Source organism: Acinonyx jubatus, chromosome A2 (assembly GCF_027475565.1).
Source record: "Acinonyx jubatus isolate Ajub_Pintada_27869175 chromosome A2, VMU_Ajub_asm_v1.0, whole genome shotgun sequence".
NCBI lineage: Eukaryota > Metazoa > Chordata > Mammalia > Carnivora > Felidae > Acinonyx > Acinonyx jubatus.
Genome location: NC_069383.1, coordinates 22,605,257 through 22,632,806, shown reverse-complemented (window position 1 = coordinate 22,632,806; position 27,550 = coordinate 22,605,257). Strand labels below are relative to the sequence as shown.

The 27,550-nt window shown below is 51.9% G+C and overlaps 1 protein-coding gene across 4 annotated transcripts in view; it reads left to right on the top strand.

Annotated features, from left to right (window-relative positions):
- Positions 1 to 26,903, top strand: part of CPA5 (carboxypeptidase A5) — a 47,874-nt gene extending 20,971 nt beyond the window's left edge. The window contains exons 1-13 of one of the 4 annotated variants that reach the window (XM_015071050.3): positions 1,091 to 1,589; positions 2,092 to 2,303; positions 4,193 to 4,274; positions 5,288 to 5,422; positions 13,919 to 14,017; positions 15,166 to 15,267; positions 16,452 to 16,553; positions 16,898 to 17,008; positions 17,436 to 17,526; positions 20,807 to 21,006; positions 21,300 to 21,384; positions 21,905 to 22,163; positions 26,737 to 26,903. In XM_015071050.3, coding sequence (XP_014926536.1) covers positions 2,188 to 2,303; positions 4,193 to 4,274; positions 5,288 to 5,422; positions 13,919 to 14,017; positions 15,166 to 15,267; positions 16,452 to 16,553; positions 16,898 to 17,008; positions 17,436 to 17,526; positions 20,807 to 21,006; positions 21,300 to 21,384; positions 21,905 to 22,092 — 1,311 coding nt within the window. In that variant the 5' untranslated portion in view covers positions 1,091 to 1,589; positions 2,092 to 2,187 and the 3' untranslated portion in view covers positions 22,093 to 22,163; positions 26,737 to 26,903. Of the gene's footprint in view, positions 1 to 1,090; positions 1,590 to 2,091; positions 2,304 to 4,192; positions 4,275 to 5,287; positions 5,423 to 13,918; positions 14,018 to 15,165; positions 15,268 to 16,451; positions 16,554 to 16,897; positions 17,009 to 17,435; positions 17,527 to 20,806; positions 21,007 to 21,299; positions 21,385 to 21,904; positions 24,366 to 24,644 lie in introns of those variants that run through there. The other 3 variants (XM_053218080.1, XM_053218077.1, XM_053218079.1) reach the window with 3 other exon arrangements.
- Positions 26,904 to 27,550: the final 647 nt, after the last annotated feature.

The window sequence follows — 27,550 nt, the reverse complement described above, 5'->3', positions numbered from 1 at the left end:
TTTATATGCTCTTTAAACTAATTGTCTACTCACCCCATTAGAAATCTAAGGTCCAGGTCTGTATTGTTCTCTGTTTTATTCCCATACTTTATTCCTAGTAAGCAAGTGCCTGGCACATTATAGATATGCAGTAGACGCTTATTGAGTAAATGATTTGATGAATGATTATTTTTTGGTTAGAAGCCAATATTAGGTATTAAGTCAAGCCCCGCTGTGTGTCTCTGCTTCATATCCAGCCATTGAAGGCCCTGCTTTAGGGCTAGTGAATTCCCATAGAACTGTGCCGTGTAATATGATAGCCATCAGCCACCGTGGTATTTAAATCAGTGAAATGAATTAAAATGAAATAAAATAAAAAATTCAATTCCTTAGTCTCACTGGCCACATCTCGAGCGGCTAGTGGCTATCCTATTGGATGGCACAGACACGGAACATTTCCATTATCACAGAAAGTTCTACTGGAAATTCTCAAGAATTCTGAAGTGCTCTTCTCTCTTCCTCTCTTTCTTTTGCTCTTGCTCTCTCTCTCTCTCCCTCTCTCTCTCTCTCTCTCATCCCACCCCTAAACCAAATACAGGGATAGTTGTCTTATTATTAGTGACTTAAATGATGCTTTTGAGCGAGAAGATGCTGGGTACTTTTGGTGCCTAGCACCATCCCACTTTTTTCTTTTAAATTCCTGAGCTGTTGTTTACTAGGACGTTCTTTTATTCCTGTTTCTACTAAAGCTGAATGTTACTTGGGTGGAAAGCCTAATTGCTTTCTTTTCTAGGTCCTTAAACCCTTTGTTAATGTTTCTGTCTGAGAGTTCCCAAAGCCAGGGTTCTAGGAGAGTTTGGCATGTCTGAACAACTGAACAACTGAATAATGGAGTAGGTCCGGCGGGGTGTGGGAGCAGGGCATTCTGTCAATAAAAGAGCTCCCCTCTCTGCACACATGGCCAGTTAATTGGCCATTCTGGGAAAGTATGGATGGGGAGGGGGGCTTCTGAGAATCGCCGGTGACAGTTAAGTGGCCTTTTGTTGACGTCCTCTGCTGAACAACTTTGTTGGATTTAGTCTCTGCCTTCCCCCCCCCCGCCCCCCCCTCCCCCCCCGCCTCCTGTGGATTTTCTGTTAGATTCATCATTTACCATTCACGCATCATCTTTCACTCTCTCCTTCCAATATGACTGCTTTGTGTGCTGGCCTCCGCTTTATTCCTGCTATTCCCAGCCCATAAAGGGGGCTGTGTGGGCCTTCAGCAGGACTGAGAAATTGACTCTGCTGTCTGTTGAGAACTATAATGATTGCAGTGACCTTCATGTCTGGCAGAAAATCCACTACCTGTGCCGGCATAATGGCGGCCAGCTGAACATAGAGAAAAGGGAGTCTTCACCGAATTCCTTCTCGTGCTATATGTATTTCCTTTGTTCCCCTCTCTATTCCCTTCTGTCCCCCTTCTCCCCACTGCAACTGGAGTGCTGACCTAAGATGCAGCTGTGACTTAAGAGTTAATGCTTGGAAATAATAATACATTCTATTTTGCAGGCTTTGCCAAGCCAGTTCACCCACGTTGTCTCATCTAATATTCCCCCCAACCCCTGTGAGGTAGGGAGGGGAGGTATTATTAATCCCATTTACTGATGAGTAAACTGAGACTTAGAGAGATTAGGGCAGTTGCCCGAGGTCTTTTAGACAGGAAGTGAGCCCATGGTCCCTGTCTCTAAACCCGGCGTTCTTTCAATGGCGTCCACACCCTTATGCGTAAGGAGGACGTGGCCCAGGGGAAGCGTGAGCGGATGGGGAGGGAGAAGGAGAGCAAAAGAAAAGAATTAAATGAGGAGGGAGGAACGGAGTGGTTTCCTGGGGCCTTCCAGCTACTCTTCTCTTTCTCCGGAGAAGGAGGACTTGATGTTCACCAGAGGCTGGCCCAGCAAACCTCCAGGGAGGAAGGAAAGCCAAGAGCCTCGTCTTCCTCTTTTCCTCTTTCCTCTTGCCAGGAGGGGATTTGCCTAGCCGTGGGGAGGGGTGGCCCTAGCTCTGTCAAGGCCCTGCGTGTGGGAGCCACATGCTGGGTCTCCCCCAGAGAGAACCTAACGCCCCTTCTCAGGCCGGGCCTGCCGGCCTTTAGGTGCTGTCCTGTCCTGAGGCTTCGGCCATGCCTGCACACGAAGAAAGGGCTTGAAGCTCGCCTGAAGGAAGAAGCATGCAGGGGACCCCTGGAGGAGGCGTGGGCCCTGGGCTGTCCCCTGTGGACCGGTGGACGCTCCTGGTCTTCAGCTTTATTCTGGCAGCAGCTTTGGGCCAAATGAATTTCACAGGGTGAGTGGCTGCTCCATAGTGGGAGGAAGGGCTGCTGAGAGCTTGGGGACCAGGTGTGCCAGCAGGGAGGAGGCTGTCTTCCTGGGACCTGGTCAAAGTAGAGGGAGTTGGGACTTCACTTCCCATTCAGGTCCATAATCTCCCACTCTCACACTCAAGGGTGGGACAAGCAGCTGTCTTACTGTCCTTCCCCACATGAGTTCTTTCTTTCTTTCTTCTTCTTCTTCTTCTTCTTCTTCTTCTTCTTCTTCTTCCTCTTCTTCAAGTTTATTTATTTATTTTGAGAGAGAGAGCACGAGTGGGGCAGGGGCAGAGAGAGGAAAGGAGAGAGGGAGAATCCCAAGCAGGTTCTGCACTGAGAGCCTGATGCGGGGCTCGAACTCATGAACCAGGAGATCATGACCTGAGCAGAAGTCAGACCCAGGCGCCACCTCCCCCCCCCCCCCCCCCGCCCCCCACAGCATGAGTTCTTAATCTGCAGCCCATGGGGAAGTTTCCAGGGCTCCAAGATTCCCCTGATTCTTGCTTATATGTAAAATTGTTTATCTATTTTTTTTTCCTGGGGGGATGGTTTCCTCTGATTTTGAAAAACTTTTTTGAATGTTTATTTATTTATTTTTATTAAAAAATTTTTTTTTAAAGTTTATTTATTTTTGACACAGAGAGAGCGCGCAAGCATGAGCTAGGGAGGGGCAGAGAGAGAGGGAAACACAGAATCTGAAGCGGGCTCCAGGCTCCGAGCTGTCAGCACAGAGCCCGACGCGGAGCTCGAACCCACAAACTGCGAGATCATGACCTGAGCTGAAGTCGGATGCTTAACCGACTGAGCCATCCAGGCGCCCTGAATGTTTACTTATTTTTGAGAGAAAGAGAGAGGCAGAGCGTGAGTGGGGCAGGGGCAGAGAGAGAAGGAGACACAGAATCCGAAGCAGGCCCCAGGATCCCAGCTGTCAGCTGTCAGCACAGAGCCCGACATGGGGCTTGAACTCATGAGCTGTAAGATCATGATCTGAGCTGAAGTCAGATGCCTGACCGACTGAGCCACCCAAGTGCCCCTGGTTTTCTCTGATTCTTAAAGACGTTACTAACCCCCAGAAGACTCTGTATCCGTACCATATGGATACAGTATTGTCCTCCTTTGAATACGAATAAGCATTAGGATTTTACCCCAGGCCCTCTAGGGACATGTTTCTCAGCTTCCCAGACGTCACCTAATGGAATGACCCCAAAGTATCCCCATAGTGGTGATTAGAGGGGGTTGGGGGGGGCGGGGTTCATCCTCCCTGATATCCAAGCCAGTCAGGGAGGGAGTCAGCGGCATCCCGGGTGGCGAACACCGGAGGTCACGCGCACAGCCTCTCGCGGCCTCTCCACCGGGATGGGAAGGGCTCAGCTTCCTCTCCTATGTTAGCGTGAGGTTCATCTCCCCTTCCATGTCCTCAAGCTCTTGAGCGAAGGCTGGAAGGGGCACAGGGTTTGGACAGACCATGGCCTTTGGCCCTTGTACGAAGAGCACTCGGGGCCACTGTTGGTCTCCCCTGCCCTCTGTATCTAGTCTTTTCTCCCCTTCATTCCTTTGGTTTCCCAGGCCTCCTCCATTCTCCCATATTCCTGTCCCATACTTCCTCCCCTGTCTTGCTGCTGGGTTCATCACTAGTTGTGACAGGCTTTATTTAGTGGCTCGGGTGGTCTGTCCTTGGTCTGGAGCGACCGCTGTCTCATGCTGAAGGACTCGCGTGCTTCCCAGAGTGGCACGTCCTTCTGCTCAGTCTCCTCCAGCCTCCCAGCCTTCCTGCCGGGTCCCCTCAGCCTGGTCCTCAGGGTCCCCTAGCCCAGCCTTCCAGGGAACCGTCTCAGCATCTCCCTCCACCCTCCCTGTGTCTTTCCAGAGACCAGGTTCTTCGAGTCCTGGCTAAAAATGAGAAGCAGCTTTCACTTCTCAGGGATCTGGAGGGCCTGAAGCCCCAGAAGGTGAGGACTCCTCAGGGCTGGGGAACATGTTCTTCACTTTCTTACAGTGGCCTGCATCTTCAGCCCCCTGTCCTGCTCCCCGAACCCCAAACCTGCCCCTATCATATCTGCCAAAGATCACAACACCGTGGAAAATCACATTTGGGATCTTCTTCAGGAAAGGTTGGGAACACTCGCCCGGAAAGTTGGGTGGCCTTTCTTGGCCTTCTCCTCTGTCCTAGATGGGGAGCTGCCGAGCAGACCCTGTCAGGGGCCACCTCACAAATGACTGGAATGTCCGGAAGCCACCCGGGGAGTACATATGTCTCTGGGTGGGATGCCATGTAGTATGCAGACTGGACACGTCGGTTTCCCCCACTGAAACGGCTCAGCTTGGCGAACCTGTGTTTTATTTGGGTTCGTCCCTGTCAGCCTGAGCATTTGTTTCCGAGAACGTTTGTCCTCTGCAAGTATTCCACAGTGGAAAACATTTTCTTCAACAGTTACAATAGAAGGGTTTTGTTTCAGGGCTGCTGAAGCAACCAGGTATCCTGTCCCTATTCGTTTGAGTGCCCCTATCTGCTAGGACTCGTAACACTATAACAATTCTCTCCCTTTTACAAGTTGGTGAGTAGACGTAGCATTTGGAGGTCATGGGAATGCAGGTCGGTTTCCTCCCCCCTCCCCAGGGCTTGAGGGCAGTGATGCCTCCCCCTTCTGACCAAGGTTCTTGTCCATGTGAATGCCCCGTATGATGAGCTGTCTCACTTTTAGCAACTGTTTAGGGTTCTTGGGGTCCAGGCGAAGTTGGAGTGAGGCGGGGAGTGAGGGTGCTCGGAATCGGAGGAAGAAACGCAGCTCGGGGGTTTTGTTTGCCCCCATCTCTGTGTTCGGCCTGAGGGTTTTCATTTTGGAACTGGGGCCTTTTTAACTGTCTAAGAGAAGAAGACCGTCTGCCTGTCTAAGGTGCCCACAGGATCATGTATGAGGACACGCGATTAAACACATCCATTTTCCTTTCCTTTGTGGCCAAGGTGGACTTCTGGCGTGGCCCAGCCAGGCCCAGCCTCCCGGTGGACATGAGAGTTCCTTTCTCTGAACTGAAAGACGTCAAAGCTTACCTGGGCTCTCACGGCCTTGCTTACAGCGTCATGATAAAGGACATCCAGGTGAGGTCCTGCCCCAGCACCATGGCTAGGGTTTCACCTTCCACGTGCCTTTCTGGTTTGAGCCCAGCCCAGAGGAAAGCAACCCAGGGCTCACAGTGGACAGGTTTCTAGAGTTCCGTCCGCATTCTTGTGGACCTGCTGTAGAAGGAACGGCACCTCACACTTCTCAGAGAATATTTAAAATCTAGGACAGAGCCCACGGTCGGGGGCGGGGGGACGTCCTCCTCGTGTGGTAGTAGCAGTCACTTGTGGACGAGTCTTCTTGTGGGGGGATTTGCAGCTCACAGCAGAGGAGGAGACCAGGGAGGAGGGAGACAGGAGCAAGTAGCTCGGGTCTTTCCTGGGCACCCGGGGGAGGCAGCTCTGGAAGAGTCCCTTTGCTTTTCTGACCGTCCCTGCCGTCCTGGCTGTCCCACGACACTTGTACCGCCAGGCTCTCAGTACTAGGAGGTACCAGGCTCCTCTCCCAGGCAGGATTCTCCCAGGGGAATAGCTTTGGGAGGGCTGCACACCCACCCTTGGGTAGGACAGAGAGAGCCTTCATCCCGGCCCTGCCAGTGTCCCCACCCGCCCTGGTCGGTGCAGCTTACGGTGTCTTTTCTGAACACCGTGACATTTTATTTCTCTTGTTCTGTCTTCAAGGGTATCCCAAGGAGCCCCCTTCCTAAAGCGCTTCTTGTGGGCACCGCGTGCTGGTTAGGCGCCTCTGGCCGCACCCCTCCACAGATGCTGTGGTGCGCCTGCAGGGTCGCATCCCCAGACATTCCTCCCCAGCCACGGCGTGCTGCAGCTACTCTCTGAGGGCTCTGAGTGTGGGAACCCAGTCTCCCGGAGCGCACACACATGACATCACATGCCAAGGGATAAACGCATCAGGGGCATTCCTTTCCCGCGAACGCACGGGGCTGGGCCACTTAGATCCATGCACAGACCTTTGTCCCTCATCGGGCACATGTGTTTGCTGCTCAGTGCGTAGGGGTGGCCTCTTTCTCTAATTAATCCCCCACAAACCCAAATGGGGAAACTCCCCGCAGACAAGACAGGGTACCACATCGAAAGAAATAGCACTCAATTCTCATTTTTTGCCCACGCGGGCATCTTCAGGTTCGCATTTCCTCGCTTCTGCCCCGCCCTGAAAGCCCGCAGCATTTAGCCAGCAGATGCGAAGAGGTCTCTCAAAATGTTCTGTTGATTTCTGCACATCAGGAGTGGCCCCAGAGGCACCTCTGAGCCTGCCCCCTGGCTCCTCTGGAGCTGTCCTCTTCACGTTCCTCAACCCGTCCTCCCCCGTCGTCCCAGGCTGGAATCCCTTCCGGGGGCGCTCTTTACTCCCTGTCAGTAGTAGATGCCCTGGACTGTCTGCCCTAACCCAGCCGGGCAGGATTTTCCCCAACACCTCGCTCTGTCTGCAGTGCATCAAGCTCCCATTGTCATACTTAAGATCCCATTTTGGCTTGGAGGGAGCTGGCGGGGGGGGGTGTAGGGGAGGCTGCCGTGTTGAGTTGATTTGTGGTGACGAGGGGGAGGGTGTCCAGGAGGAGAGAAGCTCAGAGGCGCTAACAGGAGGGGAAGGCTTTGCACCACTCAGGTTTTTGGCCTCTAGCCTTACATTTCGGTTATTGACGCACGGGCCTAATCTCTTCTGAATCTTCCGGATCTCTCCGCCGCAGCGTTTGGCGTAGCCTCTCTTGCACGGCGGGCCCTCAACGGTCTCCACAATGACTCTGTTGGCAGGTTCGGAAAGAGTGTGCCCAGACAGAGGCCTTGCTATTAGGTTGGTCTTTGTCTCCAGGGCCCCCTCTCCTGAGCCCCTCAAGGTCCAGGCTCGGGCCTCTTATCTATCTTTATGCCCTAGCGCCTCCCATGGCACCTGCCACTCGGTTGGGGCTTAATAAATGTTGGTTGAATTCACGGATGCGAGGAAAGGAAAGAAGTGAGGGTGTGTTTGCTCCGCAGCACTAGGCTGAGAGGGAGCGTGAAAAACCTTGGTGCCGGCTTCCGGCTTTCGCTTTGGCCAGGGGTGCTGGAGATTTTTGAGGAAGGGAAGTGTCCCCTGCTCCCCGCCCTGCCCCCCCCCCCCCGCCCAAGCTGTGATCAGACGCGTGCTTGAGATGGAAGAGCTGGGTTCGTTTGTTCCATCTACTGATATGGAGATACCTACTGTGTGCAAGGTGCAGGAAACACAAAGACAGGAACTCCGGTTCCGGTTCCATATCCAGGGGAGCCGGGTCGTGGGGGTGGGGAGTGGAGGGGAGCAAAGCAGTGATTACAATGGAGTGGATGAGCTTGCTGATGGTGCTGATGGCGTGCAGCAGGTTGCTATGGGAGCCGAGGACAAGAGGCTCTGCACGTAGGGAGGCTCTGAGAAGGCGGTAATTACGGTGCGGCTGAAGAGCAGGCGAGGGGGGGACCGGGAGGGGAAGGGCCCCCCCCCCAGCCCTGTTGGCAGTGAGGCCCGACCAGATCACAAGGGGCATCCTCTGTTGGGTGAAGAGGTCGAGATTTATCCCGAAAAATCATGGGGGAGCCATGGGAGGGCTCTGACGGGATCAGATTTGCATTTAAGAAAAAAAATCCCTCTGACAGTGACAATGTTGAGCTGGGGACAGGAGCAGGGAGAGACTGACAGGCAGGAGGGTGCTGAGGAAATTGCAGTGGGCCAGGCAAGAAATTATCTGATTCCGAGTGAGCTCTATTTGCATTTAATTTTTCTTCACCTCCCCCTTTTTTCTCAGCCCTTTGGTTTTGGTGTTGTTGTTGTTTTTTTGTTTTTTTTTTTTTTTCTCTAGGATGAGTCACCATGGAAAAGCTTCACTTGAGCAATCAGCTCTGTGGATTTTAATGGCTTTTTTCTGATTACAAAATTAATAAATATTCATGTTAGATAATTTGGAAAATAGGGGAAAGCACAACGGAGAACACAAAAATCACCCGGGCTCTGAGCATCTAGAGCAAAATGCAATTTAGTGTAAATATTGCTTGGCCAATTTCCCCCTCTCTACTGGATCATTCTCATTAGCATACAAATGTAGCGTTATTTCTCTTACCCCCCAAAATCCTCTCTCGATCCCGTCCCCCCATCTCCAGCTATCACCCCATTTCTCGGCTTCCCCGTACAGCACAACTCGTGGAAATACGGGCCATACTTGCCACCTCCATCCTTCTCCGTGGGTGGACTGTCCACCCCTCACTTCACCAAAACTGCCCTTGACATTGGTCACCCACAGCTCCTACGTCCAACTCAGTGGCCAACTTTGAGTGCCCGTTGTTCTTCCACCTTATTTAGCACAGCTGGTTGCTCTCTCGTCTTTGAAACATGTCCTGTCTTGGCTTCCGGGACACTGTCCTCTCCTGGATGTTGTCCCATCTAACTGGCTCTCCTTTGCATGTCATTTTCCTATTTCCCAGTTCTGTCCTTTGACTTCCCCTGGATCCTCTCATTCAAGATCATGGCGTTGGATACCTTCAGCCTCCTGAATATTCCCATACTTGCATCTCCAGCCAGACTCCTACGCTCACCTTGAACTCCAGACTCGGGTCTCCAACCGCCTCTTCCTCATTTCCACCTGCCTGCCTAACGGGCGTCTCAAATGTCACCGTTCCCAACCGAGCACCCCCCCTCAACTTGCTCCTCCACAGCCCTTCTCCATCTCAGGAAATGACAACGCCATCCTTCCGGTCACTCAGACAAGAAGCCTGGAGTCGTCCTCAACTCCTTTCTCGCATCCCACATTCACCAAAACCCGTCAGTTCACCCTTTAAATTGTATCGTACCAGGGCACCTGGCTGGCTCAGTCGGTTGAGCGTCCAGCTTCATCTCAGGTCATGATCTCACAGTTCGTGAGTTCGCGTCCTGCTGTCAGCACAGAGCCTGCTTCGGGTCCTCTGTCCCCCTCTCTCTGCCCCTCCCCTGCCCCATCCCCTCTTTCACAAAAATAAACATTAAAAAAGTAAATAAATAAAATGTATCTTACCATTCTATGCTACCACCTTGGGCCAGCACGCCATCAGCCCCACACCTGGATTGTTCTAAGAGTTTTCTAACTGCTGTCCCTAATTCCATCCTTGCCTCCCTGTTGCCTAGTCTCAAAACAGCATTCAGAGGGGTCCTTTAAAATGATTATTATTATATATTATATCCCATTATGTCACTTCTCTGCTTAAAGCCCTCAATGACTTCTTAACTGAGAGTAAAAGCCCGAGTCCTTAAAATGGCCCTGAAGTACAACACCCTCGTCACTGACTGCTCTCTCCTGGCTCGCTCTGCTCTAGAGACCTGGACCTCTTTACTGTTCCTTGAACTTGCCTGACCCATTCCTGCCCAAGGGCCCTTGATGAGATTCACGTCTCGGGGCCTTTGCACTTACTGGTCCTTGTGAGTAGAATGCTGTTTCTGCAGATACCTGCATGACTTATTCCCTTGCTGCTTTCAAAACCTTGTTCACACGTGAGTCACCCCCCAAATTACTATCGCCCTGCCACCCTCCTCTTGCTCCTCCTCATGGCTACGTGCTAGGCGACACTCCAAGCATTTTACATGTATTAACCCCTCGAAGCCTCACGGGAACCCCTTAAAGAATGTGCTCAAGGGTGTGATAATGTGACCCCCATGTTTGAAGGCCCAGAGAGAGATGAAGACTTTGGTAAACTGAGGCCCAGAGAGATTAGTGCCCCGTTAGTGATGGCGTCGAGATTTAACCAGAGGCAGCCTGGCCCCGGGCCCTGCACTCTTTGCTCCTGAGCCGTCTGCTTCCTCCACAGTTGTCACTGTTGTTTGTGTGGGTGGTTTTAACTCTGCCTTTGGGGCGGTGAAGCCACCCGTTCAGCCTTGACCTCTGAGGGGGTCCACGCTAAGAACCCCCGGGTCTGTAGCCACCCAACCACGTAGGCACAGACTGCATTTGCTACCAGCCACGCAGCTGCTACTGCAAATGTTGGGCCTGTTAGAGAAGGCCAGGGACACATGAGGAGAGGTGACTGCTGCTGTCACGGAGCGGGGGTGGGGGCGGGGGGGTGGGGAGATGTCCCCCGGAGCCGCGTCCATTTTACGTCTGCGCGGCTGGAGTTCAGCGGCCGAGTGCTGGTTCCCTTCAGGCGTCAGCTTCGCCCTTCCTGGGCCTCCCGTGGCCTCCTGCCCTCCTCCATCCTGGAGGTGCTGTTCTTTGCTTAATGTTCCCGTCCTTCCTCACCCCTGTCATAAATTAATTCACACCAAGGTATTACTTTCCTTGTCAGGTTATGGCTTCCAGGGAGGCAAATGGCTTGCTTCTGAGCCGTTTCTTTTTTTTCTCTGAGAAGCCTGACGGGGCTGTAATTAGGCTTCCCTGAGCCTGTGGCAAGACTGCCTTCTCAGTTCTCCCGTCTCCCTCTCGGCCTTGTGAAGGGAGCCAACATCTGTGTATTTTTCAGGCCAGGGTAGATTAGCGTTCTTGGGATTGGGGCCCAGCTGTGAGGGCTGAGCATTCCCAATTTGTGAGCGGGTGTCACATCCATTCACAGGGCTGTGAGGGTGTTTGGAAAGTTATTTGCAGTTTGGTGCCCATTTCCCATTTGCCCCCAAGCCGTTCTGTGGAACAAAGAATGGCCTCCTGGGAGCTGTTTGCTGCTGTGGGTGTCCCTGGGCTGTGGGAAGAGCTTCCCAATTTCTCCTCCCTGTCCTCCACCTTTTCCCACCGCCTCAGGTCCTCCGCCAGTCCCTAGGAAGTTCATCTCGGTGGGACTGGAGGGGGACTTCTGGGTGCACCAGCCCCAGGCTGCTGGCTCCCTGCGGCTGCTCACCACAGCTGGTAGTGCCCGGCCCAAAGTGATGGGCACACACTGGTCACGGTGGGCTACTGAGATTTCCGTTGGTTTCCTGGGAGAAGACAAGTCCCTTTTGTTAGAGTGTCCCGGGGTGGTGCCTGTGCCAGCAAGGGTCAAGGCTCCTCCAGGCTTCCTTACTTGCCCAGCAATCCCAGCTTTGCCCAAGTGGGAATGTATCCAGCTTAGCTAATTCAGCCAGAAAACATTGCAATCACAATTGCCTAACGTGTGGTCGGTGCTCAAAAAGAAAAGAAAATGAGGCCCAAGCAACGATTTCCAGTCCCATTTTTAAATCTGTGAACTTGAGGGTTGTGAGCAAGCTGACTGGGGCAGCAGGGTGAGTGGGCACTGGACAACGGCCTCGTCTGCGGGGATGGTGGTGATGCCTCTTTTCCAGCCCTGGGACTGAAGAGTCCATGGCTGCTACTTTATTTTAGCCATTGGGCCTTTTTGTTTTTGTTTTAGTATTATTTATTCATTAGAAGATTTTACTTATTGAAGCAGTAGAAGCATGCCGCCAAAATATAAAAATAGGGAACATTTAAAAATTGCTTGAAATCATAATCTTTCTATCCTAACAAGCATTGTTTTCATAGTGGTATTTTCTGACATTTTACTGTCTTATTTTTCTATGCTCAGGGTATTGCTTTTTTGTTATTTTTTTCAAATAGTTTTTTAAAATGTTTTACTTTTATTTATTTTGAGAGAAAGAGGAAGAAAGCAAGTACAAGTTGGGGAGAAGCAGAGAGAGAGAGAGAGAGAGAGAGAGAGAGGGAGAGGGAGAGAGAGAATCCCAAGCAGGCTCTGTGCTGTGAGCGCGCAGCCCGACGTGGGGCTCGATCCCATGAACCATGAGATCATGATCTGAGCCAAATTCAAGAGTTGGACTCTCAACTGACTAAGCCACCCAGGCACCACATTTTTTTGTTATTTCAGAACACCTTTTAATTGCAAGAAGAGTATGATGGATTTTTCACCTGTTGTTAACATTTTACACATTTTCTTGCCCTCTCTGTACATACACGCACATATACATACCTACACACACACACAGATAAACATACAGTTGACCCTTGAACAACCTGGGTTTGAACTGTGTGGATATACCTGGATTTTTTTTTTTATAAATACAGTACAGTACTATAAATGTCTTTTCTCTTTCTTATGATTTTCTTACTAATATTTTCTTTTCTGTAGCTTGTTTTATTGTAAGAATACAATATATAACACATATAACATACAAAATATGTGTTAATTGTCTGTTTATGCTATTGGTAAGGCTTCTGGCCAACAGCAGGCTATTAGTAGTTAGGTTTTTTGGAAGTCAAAAGTTATGTGTGGATTTTCAACTGTGGGAGAGTTGGTGCCCCTAACCCTCTCATTGTTCAAGGGTCAACAGTATATACCTATAGGTATGCATATCTATCTATGTGTGTGTATATATGTTTGTTATTTAGTATTACATATAATACATACATTTATTATTCTTATTCACCTTTAGTTTTGATAGCTAGCCAGCCTTAAGGAACCCAAGGCTAGGAATAGGATGTCTGGGTTCTTACCTCACCTTTGCCCCTTGTTGGCTTTGCCATTAAGTCCCTTCACCTCTCCAATCTGTTTTATCTCTGAAACATGAATAGTGAATTCCTGCCCTGTCATTTGGTCATCTGACCAGACCAATGGAGACAATGAGGATAAGGATGCCTGGTAAACTGAAAGGCTCTGCCTGAAGCAAGACATCATCAAGACTCCCTTGTATGACTTTGGGTTGAGGTCTTCTGCTTTCCCAGCACCCTTTGTGGCAGAGAGGCAGAGGCACTTCCCAGGCTGCTGGTCAGTGCAGAGTCCTGGGGTGCCTCTATCCCTGGGTGCCAGTGTAAGGGTATGAGCCTGGGGTGAAGGGCACTTGCCCACCTCACTGAATCCCAAGCTGGGAAAAGTGTCCCAGAATGATGTGGGAGGGCAACCCAATCCAACCATATGCCCTCCCCATGGTCAGTGGGAAGTCCTGCGTGTGGGCAGAGTACCAACTCCAAATGATACCCAGGACATTGCTTTTGGTTCATCCATACTTGTGTTTAAGAGGCAGTTAAGACAGTAAGTAAAAGATTGTTGGCATATTAGTTCTGTAATTACTTGGATCAGCTTGCTCCATAGCTGGTTTCCCAAATGGCCTGGATATCAATTGTGTAGGCTACCCCCCGGGGGTAGAGTAGAGTGGGTCAGGGTGGCCCTCTGCTCCCCCAGGGGGTCAGCTTGAGCCTTGACTCAGCAGTGTTCATAGAGGGCAAAAACAATGTTGGCAGTAGATCACGAGCACTCTTCTAAAATACTTTCATATCCCTTATTACATTTTATCCTATGAGCTGGGCAGGGCAAGATACTGCTATCCTAATTTCCATGCTGAGGAAACTAAGACCAAGGCTCCACAGCAAGTTGGTGGCAGACTTGGAATGCAGCTCTCCGGACCCCTCGCCCCGTGCTCATTTGGGAAACGGAGGCATGAACACCAGCTGGCCAAGCAGAATCATCCAGCAACCGGCATCTCCTCCCATTGCGCAGCTCACACTCATGGTGGCTCGTTCTCCTGTGTCGGTGGTGTCTTTGTGCGTGGCCCAGCCGATGCGGGGTTCGGAAGAGGCCTGCCTGGCCCGGTTCTCCCCTTCCCTTCCAGTATGTGCTCTTGTCTCCTAGGTGCTGCTGGATGAGGAGAGAGAAGCCATGGCCAAATCCCGCCGGTTGGAGCGTAGCACCAGCAGCTTTAGTTATGCCTCTTACCACACCCTGGAGGAGGTAGGTCTGCCCAGTTGCGCTCCGGGCTCTCTTGTCCCTTTGGGCCCTCAGGGTCTCCCGACTCAGGCAGAGACTAATGAAAGACTCTGAGGTCCACGGGAGAGTGTGAAATGACTCTTGGGGAGTCTCTGGAGAGCAGAGCAGACACTGGGTGAAGGTCTGTCAGACAGACAGCTTCAAACAGGTCTGGAAGCCAGGATCCATATAGGGATAGAGAGAACTCAACAGTACAGCCCAGGGCAGGTCCGGGACTGAGGAAAGGTCTACTAGGCAGAACACTGAGGTAGAGATGCATCACTGGCCAGAGCAGAGCAGGTAGTGGCATCTCCTAATCCAGCACTGTGGCTGGGGACTCAGGGGTCTTGACTTCTCCACAAGCATTTCTGGTGTCAAGTGGCCCCAGCTGTGGGTCCTGGAGCATCGAAGGGACAGGAAGCCAGGCACATTGGAGAGCCATTTTGTAGAATAGAACAGAGTTGCCTCAGTTGGAGACAATTCTTGCTCCCAGTTACAGCCCGCCTTTCTGGACACCCAGCCCAGAAAGAAACTCAAGGCATAGGTTCCATTTTCATGAAAAAGATGCGATGGGATTGATATTGTCCCCTCTGGTATCACTGTCATTACTCTCCCGTTTCACATGGCCTGGAATAGAAGATCCATTTTTTCCCATATGTTTGGTAATTCAATTATGTACATTGAAAGAGTGAGGGAAGGGGTTAATATGGCCTGTCAGTATTTATTGACATCCGAGATAAATAGTCCTGCCTTCAAACAGCTTAGAATCTCTAAGGGCCGAGAAGACCAAAACAGCTGGGTCGGTGGGGTCTGTCAAACGGACTGAATGGGCCAAGAGAGTGGAAGCAAGAGAAACTTCCACCCTGAGAGCCTTGCAGGTTGACCCTGGGGACTGGGTAGGGTGAGGACACTCCTCTTCCAGAAAGAGGCTCAGCTCTGCACAGGGCCAGTTGCCTTCGACACCAGCTCCGCATCTTTGATGTGTGCAATTCTCCCGCTGGGTCCTTTTAGACCCTCAAGGGAGGTGGGACAGCGCTGGGAGGGTGGGGTGGGGGAAGGAGGATATCCGGGGAGAGCCTGGGCCCCGCCCCTCCCTGCCTCCCTGCCGGTCTGACAAACTTCATTCCTTGCAGATATATAGCTGGATCGACAACTTTGTGGCCGAGCACTCAGATATAGTCTCAAAAATTCGGATTGGCCACAGCTTTGAAAATCGGTCCATTGTTGTCCTGAAGGTAAAAGCGGGCAGTGTTGACCACCAGACTCTACAGTGAGAGCCCCTGGCATAAGACTGAACTCACGTAGGGTCATGGCAGGGTGGGAGTTTTAGGGACACAGAGAAGATGTGTATACTCCTGCCCTGAGGTGACCCACAGCTTTGGGGCTGTGGTGTTCAGGGACCTACTCTCGTAGGTATGGACAGGTGATGGTGCAGCGACCTGGCAGGTCCTGGGTCAGGAAGTAGGTGGGAGGGTTGCAAAGGAGATGGAATTGCAGGGTGGTGGTCATCACGCTGGTCTTGGGAGGTGAATGTGGGTGAGTCAGCATTCTCCCTATTCCCTTGGTTGCTTCATCTGTGAAATGGGAAGGGAGATAAATAGAGGCCTCATTTACAGATGACTGAGGTCATCTGGCTCAGGCAGCCCCACAGATAGGCCCGAGTCTGTGGGGAGACCTCCCAGCCCTTCACGGGGGCCACTGGAAACAGTTGGAGCAAACGTGACGGCGGCAATGGCCTTGGTCATGAAGAAGGCAGGATAGGTAGGAGTGTGGAGTCGAGCCAAGCCAAAAACAAGTCTTAGTATGTGCCCTAAAGGGCCCCCTCAAGGCACTTGTTGTCCAGCTCTCAGACAAGACGGCGCTCCGGCTCTCGTCAGCCCTGGGGGACTCTTCCAGAGGGCCAAGTGTTCTCATCTAACTTGGGACTTGACCTCATTCCCTGCTTTGATTTCCCCCAGGGGCTGTCCGTGTCCCCTCTTTAATGTGGTCTAGGACCTTGCTACTCAGAGTGGGGTCCTGACACCTGCAGCAGCACCCCCGGGAGCCCGTTAGAAATGCCCAACCACAGACCCCTCCCCAGACCTACTGACTGAGAATCTGCATTTTCGTAAGGTGCCGGGGGATTCGTGTGCCCTTTAAAGTTTGAGAAACACTAGTCTCAGACACTTTCAAGCCTGGGAAGCTCTGTGCTTCCAGCTGGATCACCTTGCTTCCCCAGTGCACCGCTGTGTCACCGGGGCTCCCACACGTGTGCACTTCATGGACCCATGCACAAGTCCCTGCATATACAGCCCCTGTCTCGGGACACAGGGCCGCCCCAGGCAGTGCCCATACACCTGGGGCCACCTTCTGGGAGCCTAGGGACAGCTCTGTAGCTGTCTCCGTTCAAACCTGTTTGGGACCCGGTGCTTTTACCCAGTTTAGCACTGGAGGACCTCAGCGCCGGGCCATCTGGATTGACACTGGAATCCACTCCCGGGAGTGGATCACCCATGCCACTGGCATCTGGACCGCCAAGAAGGTCAGCACAGATGATGGGGGTGGGGCTGGGGTGGCGGCTACTCGACTATTTTAGGGCGCCCCTGGTTGCGAGATTGTACTTGGCTTGTTTAAACCTCGGGGGCTCTCTACTCTCCTGTCCTTTGGAACAGCTGCCACGCGCTCTGGCCTTTTGCAGCGCAGCGCCCACATCCACCCTCCGCCTTCTAGTTGTTTAACCTCCAAGCCCACAAAGAATGTATCTGATGGCCTGATGCCACCCCTGCCTGCGGCCACTGGCTGTGCAGAAGTCCTGATCTACCTCAGAGGAGGGCCTGCCCGCGCCTCCCATCCCTCACCCTGTACCCACTCTGCCCTGGCCTGCAGATTGTCACTGAATATGGCAAAGACCGCACGCTGACGAACCTACTGAACGCCATGGACATCTTCATGGAGATCGTCACCAACCCTGATGGGTTTGCGTTTACCCACAGCATGGTGAGGACATTCGGGAGGGAGAGGGTCAGGGGTCAGGGTCAGCTCTGGGGGGCGGGGCGTGCAGGAACGGTCACTGTGGCTTTGGGAAGCTGAGCTGAGGTTCACTGGGGGCTGGCCCCTCAGGGGCTCCTGGTGGAGAGTCTCACGAAGGCAGGCAGGTGACTCAGGTACTGCAGCTGCGACTCAACCCCTGTCCTGCTGCCCACTGTTGGCAGCCTGTCCTCGGGCCTCCCCCCACACCACAGCTTTAACCATAGGTGATCCGCAGTCTTGGCCCAGCCTCGTAGCAGCCCCATCCTGCCCTAGACATTCCTTCCTTTTGCCCCTCTCTGTCCCACCAGACACCCCCCACCCCTTCCTAGGACAGGATGTCGGAGGCTTCCATCCCTGGGAAAGGGGTGAATGTCCCCCGCCCTGGGCTTTTCAGAACCGCCTGTGGCGGAAGAACAAGTCCACCAGACCTGGAATCTTCTGCATCGGTGTGGATCTTAACAGGAACTGGAAGTCAGGTTTTGGAGGTATGGCGATCTGCTGGACCTGGGGGCAGGGCTGGAGAAGGGTGTCTTGGCACGTCTCTCACACAGTCAGGTTATGTGGACTCATAACCGGAGAGGCAATGTAGTTAGTTAATGCGAGTGAGTCATGGCAGGAACAGGCAAGCACACGCCTAGGACTGGCTGTGCGATATGGGGAGGGGTTGCACATGCGTGGGCAACGTACGCATCCGCTCCAGCTTCGTGGGAAATGCGGGAAACGGCTCCTTGCTGCAGGGGTCAAATCCTAAATATGGCAGGGAAAGGTACAAGAGAGTCTTCCGGTTGTCCCTTCAGGAGGGACAAGATAGTCTTGCTGGTTGTTCAAACCCTAGAGTGTATATGCCCCCCAGATCTCTCCAGCCCTTCCTTGTAGGGAGCCCACCAAGAGAAAATGCCTTCAAACTCATTTCCCGAGAGTCATGACCTGAAATTTGCCCTCTGGGGAGGCCAGAACAGTAGTTTAAGTCTAAAATAAGCCAAGTTCTTATCACTGACACTGTCTTGAGCCTGGTTTTTACTTGCGACCCAGTTGCTTCGTAATCCTGGGCTGATGGACTGGTGCGTATCTATCTGCAGGGCCATATTTCTTCCAGGCAGAGGTGGGCAGCTTCCTCTCAAGTTCTTGGTGTTCTTCCTGATTATCACCCTTACCACACCGGGGACGTAGGGATTAGATGGGGAAACTGAGGTCTCCAGAAAGCCTCGGGACTAGTATGTGGACCCTGGGAATGCAGCGATTTGATGAATGGGATCCTGGGTCTAGCCAAGACAGGTTGCGTGGGCACCCCCTATTCTGGGGGTGTGGTGGGGTCGGAGTTTGGCCCCACAGGAGGCAGTGCCATTGCCGTTGAAAAGCAGATCCGCAGATGGATGGCCAGACCAATGAGACAGAACGTTGTAGATCTGCCCATCACTGAAAATCTAGCTTCTTTCAGTCTGTTTTCATTGAAAAATAAGCATCTAAAGCATCCAGAGCAAGGCGCTCAGCCCATGGTGTGGGGGCTGCCTGAGGATCTGGCACTGTGTGTGTAACCACTTGTGTAAGGGAACACAACCGTGTAAAAATGGGTGTTTTCACCTTCAAATGACCAGCCCCTTTGCCCCAAGTTGCAATCCGCGAGGGCCCCTCAGAACCGGCTGAAGTGAGTACCCATGGACCCTGAGACAGACTGGCTAGCAGAAAGACAAATTACCTTTTAAAGAAAATAACTTTTGTGTGTTTCACCACAGGGGGCTGGAGGAAATCAGTATATATACAATGTAAAAAAAAAAAAAAAAAAAAAAAATGTATGGAAAAAAAAAAAAAGCCCAGAGGGGACAAAAAGCTCCCGTAATCCCACCACCCAAAGATTACTGCTTTTAATAATTTACCATGTCCTTCCAGAGATTTCCCCTTGCTACAAATTACATTTTCAGAGAAGGAAAAATAAATAGCTAATGAATCCATTAGCAGGTACTTGTGACACAGGCAGGCTCAGAGGACTTTGACTATGAACGTCAGAGAGAGGCAGGCAGCTAATTCCCATTTGGTCAGGGGAAGATTAGTTTATGCTGCTTAGCTCAAACCAGAACTAATGGCCTGAAGTGTTTCTCCATATTTGGGCAAAGCCACCTGGTCGTTGGCAGGGGAACCGCTTTCCTTGCGTGGGCTGCAAACGCAGACAAAGCTTTCAGCCTCCCCCGCTCTGCTCATCTGTTGCTGTTTGTCATTCATCAAGTGTAGCAGGTGCAGAAGCTCCCGGCAGACACAACAAACAGGGCCACTGTCCAGCCTGTGGGGCCGCTCCTCACCCTTGCTTCCTGCAGGCACATCCCCTTCTCACCAGGGTCCCCGCCCCGGGCCCGAGGACCCGCAGACGAGGGGGGTCTCACTCCCCGGTGACAGAATTGCCTCGGGGCCTGCCTGTGGACAGAAATAGTGTGTGTCTGGGTTGGTGACTCAGGCTGGAAGATTTTGTTTATGGTTTTATCATTGCCTTAATTTAATTGCTGCATAATGAGTAATCTGTAGACCATCCCTCCCACTCACGCTGCCCTCCCCTGCGCTCTTGGGGAGGACCGGTTTGCTGCAATCCTAGTGCAGCATCCGAACCAGTCCATGGGCCAGGCCCCCTAGTCCTTGGGCCAGTGCACTGCCCTGAGGGTCTGGGAGCGGGGGGTCCTCTGGCATCCTTGGGAGGCTCCAGAAGTTGGGGTGATCCCTGACCTCTGCATTGGGCTTGTGCGCAATCATTTCAGGAAGGAGGAAGAAGAGGAAGAACAGGGATGGCTCCTTCCAAATAACCCCCAAATCTTGACCAACCCACAGCCCAGCCCCCCATGACGTGGCCCCTGGGGAGGGCAGGCAGACAGAAGAGGAAGAAAAGAAATGGAGAGCAAAGAATCTAGGAGATAGGGGCAAGTGAAATTTGCAAACAGAATAGAAGGTCAGTTCCTCTTTGTCCTCTCCCCCAACTTAGGTCCCCAAGAAGAATTGTCAAAGGCTCTTTACATCTGTGGCTCCCAGACCGGCTTCAGGCAGCTATGGGGATCTAGTCTCTCTCTTTTTGGCCCCAAGTTCATGTTGCTCCTGGGGCCACAGCTGTGGCAAAGCTTGAGCAGATGCTAAGTCTGAGCGCTCAACTGACCAAGTTTTCCGCATGGCAGTGGACAGTCGGCACAGAAGGGTCAGCTCATAGGGGTGGCTGCTCATTGAGGAAGCCAGGGTTGGAGACCTAGAGTTTCTTCTGAAGGCAGCTGCCGAAGAAGGCCCACTTTTCTAATGGAACAAGTGAGGACTTAACCAAAGGACAAGCCAGTGAAGCTCTCTACAGGGCAAGAGAGTCGCTGAGTCGTGGTGTGGTTGGCCCTCTAAGACTAGGGTTTGTGATAAATACCCATCCAAATCTCAGTGGCTTAATATAGTAAAAGTTTGCTTTTCATGCACAGGAAGCTCAATGTGGGTAGGTGACTCTCCTTGGCAGCTTTCTCCCAATCGTGAGAGAAGGATCCGGGATGCTTCCTCCATCTAGAGGTTTTTGCTTTCAACCACATAGACTGAGGAGAGTGTGGAGAAGTCATGCCTGCTCTTACGAGCCTCCAGCTAGAAGTGACACCTCATTACTGCTCACATTCTCATTGGCCGGAAGTGGTCACATGGCCTCAACCAAACTGCAAAGGAGGCTGGGAAATGTGGAGGAGTAGCTGGATATTTTGTGAGCATTAAGTGTCTTTCCCAAGCCTTGGAATTTGAAGCCTCTGGGTGCTTTTATTTTTCTTCCAGGAAATGGTTCTAATAACAACCCCTGCTCTGAGACTTATCGTGGGCCCTCCCCTCAGTCGGAGCCAGAGGTGGCTGCCATCGTGGACTTCATCACATCCCATGGGAACATCAAGGCTCTGATCTCCATTCACAGCTACTCTCAGATGCTCATGTACCCTTACGGCCACTCACCGGAGCCTGTTCCAAACCAGAAGGAGTTGGTGAGCTTGGCTGCTGGGGGCTTGGGGGAGGCATCAGGCAGGCTCCCACAGGGTTGAGGCCCTCACTCTGAAACAAGGGTCTGGACCAGTTGACCCCATGGTAGGAAGGAGAGGAGAGCTTGTTGTGCTCACATGTGGTCAAGTTCAAAGCTGGAGGTGCTGTGCTCCCTTCTCATGAGAGTCATCTACATATCCAACTTCCAGGACTCCTGAGTTCCTGTTTCTCAGCAGCTGGTGAGGGTGTGGGAGCACGGGGAGCCCCGGCCTCTCACCCTCTGGATGTAATCTTGTAGTACGATCTTGCCAAGGACGCAGCGCAGGCCCTGTATGAGGTCCACGGGATCCAGTACATTTATGGCAGCATCAGCACCACCCTCTGTGAGTGAGCCTTCCCCTGGCTGCTGCTTTCGGCACCACATCCACTGGGGGGGTTGGGGGGGGTGGGCGCGTGCAGTCTCTTGGCCGACTGGCAGCACTGGTTGGCCACAGGGCCATAGGTCTGACCGGGCTGAGTCAGAGCTGGTTTCCAATCGGAATAGAGGGGTGAGTGGTGGCACCCAGAAACAGGCAGCTGCTTCTCTGCAGCACTAATTAATGCCCAACTCCCAATGCCTGGCTCTGTGATGGTCCCTGAGAGAGGAGATGTTAAGGGTGGTGGCCTCGAAGAGCTTTCCCTTTGCCGGGGGGAGAGAATGGGGAGAGAGGGCAGGGGGTGGCCCAGGTTGAGGCCTGGGTCAGGAAGCTTGATGTTGTCCGGGGTGAGTTGGGGTCAAGCTCCCAGGGCCCACTTACCACTCAGGATGCCTCTTAGCAAAACACCCTATTCTTCCTTTGGGGGGGGCATTTCTTTGCCCTTTTTTTTTTTTCAATTTTTTTTTCATTGCCCTTTTACATCCAGATGTGGCCAGCGGGATCACTGTCGACTGGGCCTATGACAATGGCATCAAGTTCTCCTTCACCTTCGAGCTCCGGGACACGGGGCGCTATGGCTTCCTGCTGCCGGCCTCCCAGATCATCCCCACGGCCCAGGAGACATGGCTGGCGCTTCGGACCATCATGGAGCACACCTTGAATCACCCCTACTAGCAACACCACCGAGGGCAGAGCGGGAAGTTTCATTCCCTTCCCCGAGGACTGGGGCTCCTCCTGAAACCCAAGTGATGCCTCCTGTTCCCCACACCCCAACCTTGACCACTTAGGAGATAAATACAAGTTTGAACAGGCTTGATGGCCTCTGGGGCTGGCCACCAACCCCTTTGGGCTCGCATTGAGGAGGGGAGAGGGGCACTTGAAACGCCTCTTCAGTCCCCAGGTACTCAGGGGGGTTGAGGGGCCAGCCGACCTTACACTTGCTCATCCTGCAAAATGTGGGTCCTCCAGGCCCACGGCAGACAATGCACCTGCTGGGGGCTGCTAGTAGGCACATTGTCCCCTTGGTGTTTACATCCTAAGATGATCCTGGAGGGGACAATGTTTGATCAAAAGCAGTGGCTCTCCAGTGGCGACATTTCCGGCACCTTGAGGGAGAGGTGGGGACAGGCAGGCAGCTTCCTCCTCTTCTTGCTTCATTTCATATGTTGGTAGGGGTCAGGGGTTCATTTAAGACTCCCCCTCTTTGAAGATCCCATTCACCCTCTAAAGAAGAGTGAACAAGTCACTGGTTTGTGACCTGCGCCTCCTGGGCACCCTCTCAGTCTCTGCTGGTCCTGGACAGAGTCACGGCCAGTCAGGGCCAGCACAGCAAAGCCCCACACATCCAGGGAGAGGAAATCCTCTTTCCGCCCCCCCTCTTTGCCACAGTCACCATGGTTGTCCTGCGCTGAGCGGTTAGTCCCGGCCCGGCATTTACTAAGTAAGCACTTTATTTAAGGGAGAGAAGGGAGAATATTTTGAGATAGAAGAAACAAGATGCACCCCCTCCCAATCCTGAGGTTTCTTTATTTTTTTTTTTTTTAGATTTATTTATTTATTTATATTATTTATTTTGAGAGAGACAGAGACAGCATGAGCAGGGGAAGGGCAGAGAGAGAGAGAGAGAGAGAGAGAGAGCATCCCAAGCAGGCTCCACGCTTGACAACGCAGAGCCCGACACGGGGCTCAAACTTACGAAACCACGAGATCATGACCTGAGCCAAAACCAAGAGTTGGACGCTTAACCGATGGAGCCTCCCAGGCGCCCCTCCTGAGGTTGTTCCTAATACTTTCCGCCTTCCTCCACCCCTGGGGAGCAGAGATAGTGGGCCTGTTTGCCCTGCCCTCAGGGCAAGGCAGGTACTCTGAAGAAGCTGGAGGTCAACAGCAATGCTGGGTGGGTCTGTGCACGTCTGAGGCAGAAAGCGAGACTTTCATTTGCAAGGGCCAGACTTTGGTTTTGTTGCAAAAGAGGAGGATTGTGGGTACCCGGGAGCTGGCCCCTGCAGGACACAGAGCACGGAGTTTTACTCTAAATCGCACACATGGAAGAAAGGAGGGTGAAGTGAGAACAAGTCCCTCTTTCCACCCTAAAAGGAGATAGAGGTTAAATTGGTAGATGGAGGGGATGGGTAGTGATCGGAACTCTAGGTAAGGCCCAGGTCCGAAAGGGCAATGAAGAAGCAGATTAACAATGGCCGAGCCAAGGGGTCTAGGCAGGTTATTAGAGTGTACCCACGAGGCTGGGTACACTCTGAGCTGCGTAGTGCTCTGAGCAAAGAAATGGTGAGGAGGCCTGGGATGGAAGCAAGAAGGCCGAGCCTGGGGGCCATGCGGCCAGCGGCCATGGTGGCACAGTGGCCATCGACTGGGGATGCCTGTGCCCAGGACCTGCCATGCCATGAGGAGGCCTGAGCAAGTCAGGGTAATGAACACCTGAAGAACCCAGATCCTCTCCAGGGGAAGAGCCAAAAGAAGGAAAGCATCCCGATTTGCGCTGTGGTTTCTCCCAGGAGACAGATTTTTTTTAAAGCTGGAAGTGATTTGAGCGAGGTAGAATTTCCAAGCTAAAGTTTTCTGCTATTAGTGGGAATATGAGGCCATGGGCTAAATTAGTATAAGCTACAGATAAATAAAGCAAGTTATACCTTTATACACCGGAGTGCATGATTATAACTTTTGTACCCTCTGTGCAAATATTTTAATTTGGGCCTCTTGGGGAGGATATTATCAGTGTTTAAAAATTTTTTTTTCTTAATGTTTTTATTTATTTTTGAGAGAGAGACAGAGCATGAGCAGGGGAGGGGCAGAGAGAGAGGGAGACAGAATCTGAAGCAGGCTCCAGGCTCCCAGCTGTCAGCACAGAGCCTGACGTGGGGCTCGAACCCACGGACTGTGAGATCATGACCCGAGCTCAAGTCGGACACTTAACCGACTGAGCCACCCAGGTGCCCTGATATTATCAGTATTAATACGCTTGTATTTCAGATAAGGAAAGTATGATGATTATTTGGACAGGTTTTTTTAATGTTTATTTATTTATTATAAAGAGAGAGAGAGAATGTGCATGAGTAGGAGAGGGGCAGACAGAGAGAGAGAGAGAGAGAGAGAATCCCAAGCAATCTCCATGCTGTCAGCGCAGAACCCAATGCAAGGGTCAACCCCACGAACTGTGAGATAATGACCTGAGTGAAATCAAGAGTTGAATGCTTAACTGAGCCACCCAGGTGCCCCGATTCAGAGAGATTTTAAAGGCCACACAAGATCACATGAATGGGAAGTTGTCAAAGGGGTTTTGAACTCGGGTTTGTCTAACTCCAAAACCACTATGTCTCCATTTGTCCAAGTGTGACCTGTGGCCACATTGGCAGCAGAATCCATGGGGAGTAATGTGAAGATATTCGGGTTTCATTCCCAGAGTGAAACAATCTCTGGGGTGTACCCCCTCCCCCCCCCAAATGTGTATTTTTACCATCTGCCCCAGGAGTTCTGAGGTCCCTTAAAGGCTGAGAACCACCTGCTTTCCTGTCACCCAGAAGAACACATTTGAGTTTGGGGGAGGGGGGGAGTTGGGGCCTTGGGTCTCCCACCTTTTGCCATTATCTGTTAGGACCGAGGGTGGTTACAACAGCGGGACGCTGGTCATCCTTTGCCAGAGTATTGCCAAGGGGCTGCCTTAGCCTAGCCCTGGTCTGCAGACCACAGGCCTCAGCATCACGTGGGAGCTTGCTGGAAATACAAACTCTCAGGCCACCCAAGACCTCCTGAATCAGAAAGAACCTCTGGGCATGGGACCAGGTGATGCCAATGCCATGCTGGAGAGGCATGGCCCTAGAGGCAGGAGGGTCTGGACCCTGATGAGCTTCTCAGTAACAACAGTGAAAATAATAACCGTTTCTAGCATGTACCGTGTGCCATTCATGGTTCCAAGCGCATGACAGGTTTCAACACATTGGCTCCTCACAGCTCCGAGAAGTAAGACTCTCACTGTTTTTATTTTCAAATCAAGAGGCTCAGGATGAGGATAATAGCCAAAGGGCGCCCAGTGACTGAGAGGCAGGCCTGGGACCTGAGTCTTGCCCAGAGCCCCTCAGGACCAGGGGCCAAGAGCTTGTTCTCACAGCCATGTTGGAAAGACCTCTGTGAGGCCAACAGGCTCACAAGAGTTGGGGCTGAAGCTGTTTTACAGATGGCAGTCTTCTTGAAAGGCAACTTTCTCTTTAAAACCCTTCAGTGATTTAACACCCCCCCCCCTCCCCAGCCCAAGGTGCCGCGTGGCTGGCCCTGCACACCTCTCCCGCTTTGCCTGAACACCTTGGTCATCAGCCCCAAGCCCTCTGACCTCCTCACAGCTCCTTCGGCTCCTTCCCAACTGGAAGCCCTTGCCTGTGCTCCTCCTTCTCTGGAACATTCTCTCCTCTCACTCTCCCTCCAAATGACCCACTCCTTAAATTTTCCCCTTCAGTATAATTTCCTCACTTAGTCCTTCTAGGACCATCCATGAGAAGTAGATCTATTCTCTTTGCCGAGGCCTTACGTACTTCCTCGATTACAGTGATAGTAACTGACTTCTTTGTTGCTTTTCTTTGCCACTAGTTTGACTGCTCTGTAAGGGTAGGGACCACGTTCGGGTTATTCACCCTCAGTTCCTGTCAGGTGCACAGTGGGTACTCAGTATTTGTCAAAAGAGTGCTTCTCGTCCTCGTCCTCGTACGGATTAGAACTAGGTTTAGCATTAGGTGACAGAATGGCTTTAGCAGATCGGGGTTTTATTATTTTTTTTCATGTAATAAGTTGCCTGAGGTGGGTAGACCAGCCCACCTGACTGAACCTGACTCCTTGGCGCGCTGGGGACCCAGACCTTTCTGGACTGTTCTGTTTTGTCACTCGGCCATCATTTTGACCTCCAGTCTACCTCCATCACGTGACTGAATTCCAGGCAGGATGAGGGGGCAAGGGCAACAAACGTGAGCCAGTGGCTGAGTTGGGCGATCCACGGACTTCAACTTACACTTTATTGGCTGGGACTGTGTCGGTGGCCATGCTCAGCTGCAAGGGAGGCTAGGAAATCACTTTATAGCTAGGCACATTGCTGCCCCCAGTGAAATTAGAGTTCTGCTGGGAAGGAGAAAGGGGAGAATGGATATTGGAAAGACAGCCAGCAGTCAGCTGCTGCTTCTCAGAAGGGAGAGAAGATCTGAAGGGGGTCTCTGAATCAGTTTCTTTGCTCTAGGTAATCAAGTGACTGGCTAAATGATTAAGCCACAGAACTTTCCAGGGCCCTTTCAAAGCTTCTGGCCCAACCCCCTCATCTTACAGGTATGAAGGCTGGGGGTCTCTGGACTCGCGAGGCCCTGCATGAACCTAACATCTGGGAGAAGACTAAAGCGAGGCCTCTTCTTCCTATGACCGAGGGGGTCTCCTCAGCAAGCCCAGGGACGTGACGGTTGGAGGAGTTTATCAAGTGAAAGCTCAATACTTAAACATGTGAGTTTTAGAGATATTACAGAATAATCTCTTTTTCATAAAATCTGAATATTTTTGTTTTTCATTTCTGGGGTATATAATGCCAAACAGGAGTTCAGTTTTTCTACATGCTGCCTGATTGGTTGTTGTTTTTTTTTTTGCCCACCCCCCCCTTCCAACAAACTGCTCTTTTTAGGTTATGTTTTTTCATCCTTCTCACCAGTAAAATTTATGAGCATTTATTTAAAAGAAAAAAACATTGGAAAAACTGAAGAGAGAAAGAGTGATTATACATATGGAAAGCTATAAAGAACCACAGTGAATGTGCTGCGGTTATTGCTTTCTTAAAAAAACAAACCAGGCAGGCAGTTTGGAACCTGAAAGAGTCCTGTGTGAGGGCAGGCGGGTGGCAGAGGTGGAGAGCGATGGCCGAGTGGCCGCGGTCCAGGGAGTCCAGTGAGGAGCCCTTAGCTCTCCCCACCCCCACTCCCCGCCCTCTGCCATCTCCCCTCTGACCGCCCCCGACCGGCCCAGAGAGAAAATGACTTTACTGAAATCAAAAAATTAAATTAAAAAAAAAAACAAACAAGAAAGCTTCTTCAGAAAACTAAGAAGGCCCAGACAGCCACTTGCTACAGGCTGAGAGAATCCAGGGAACGTCAGCCTG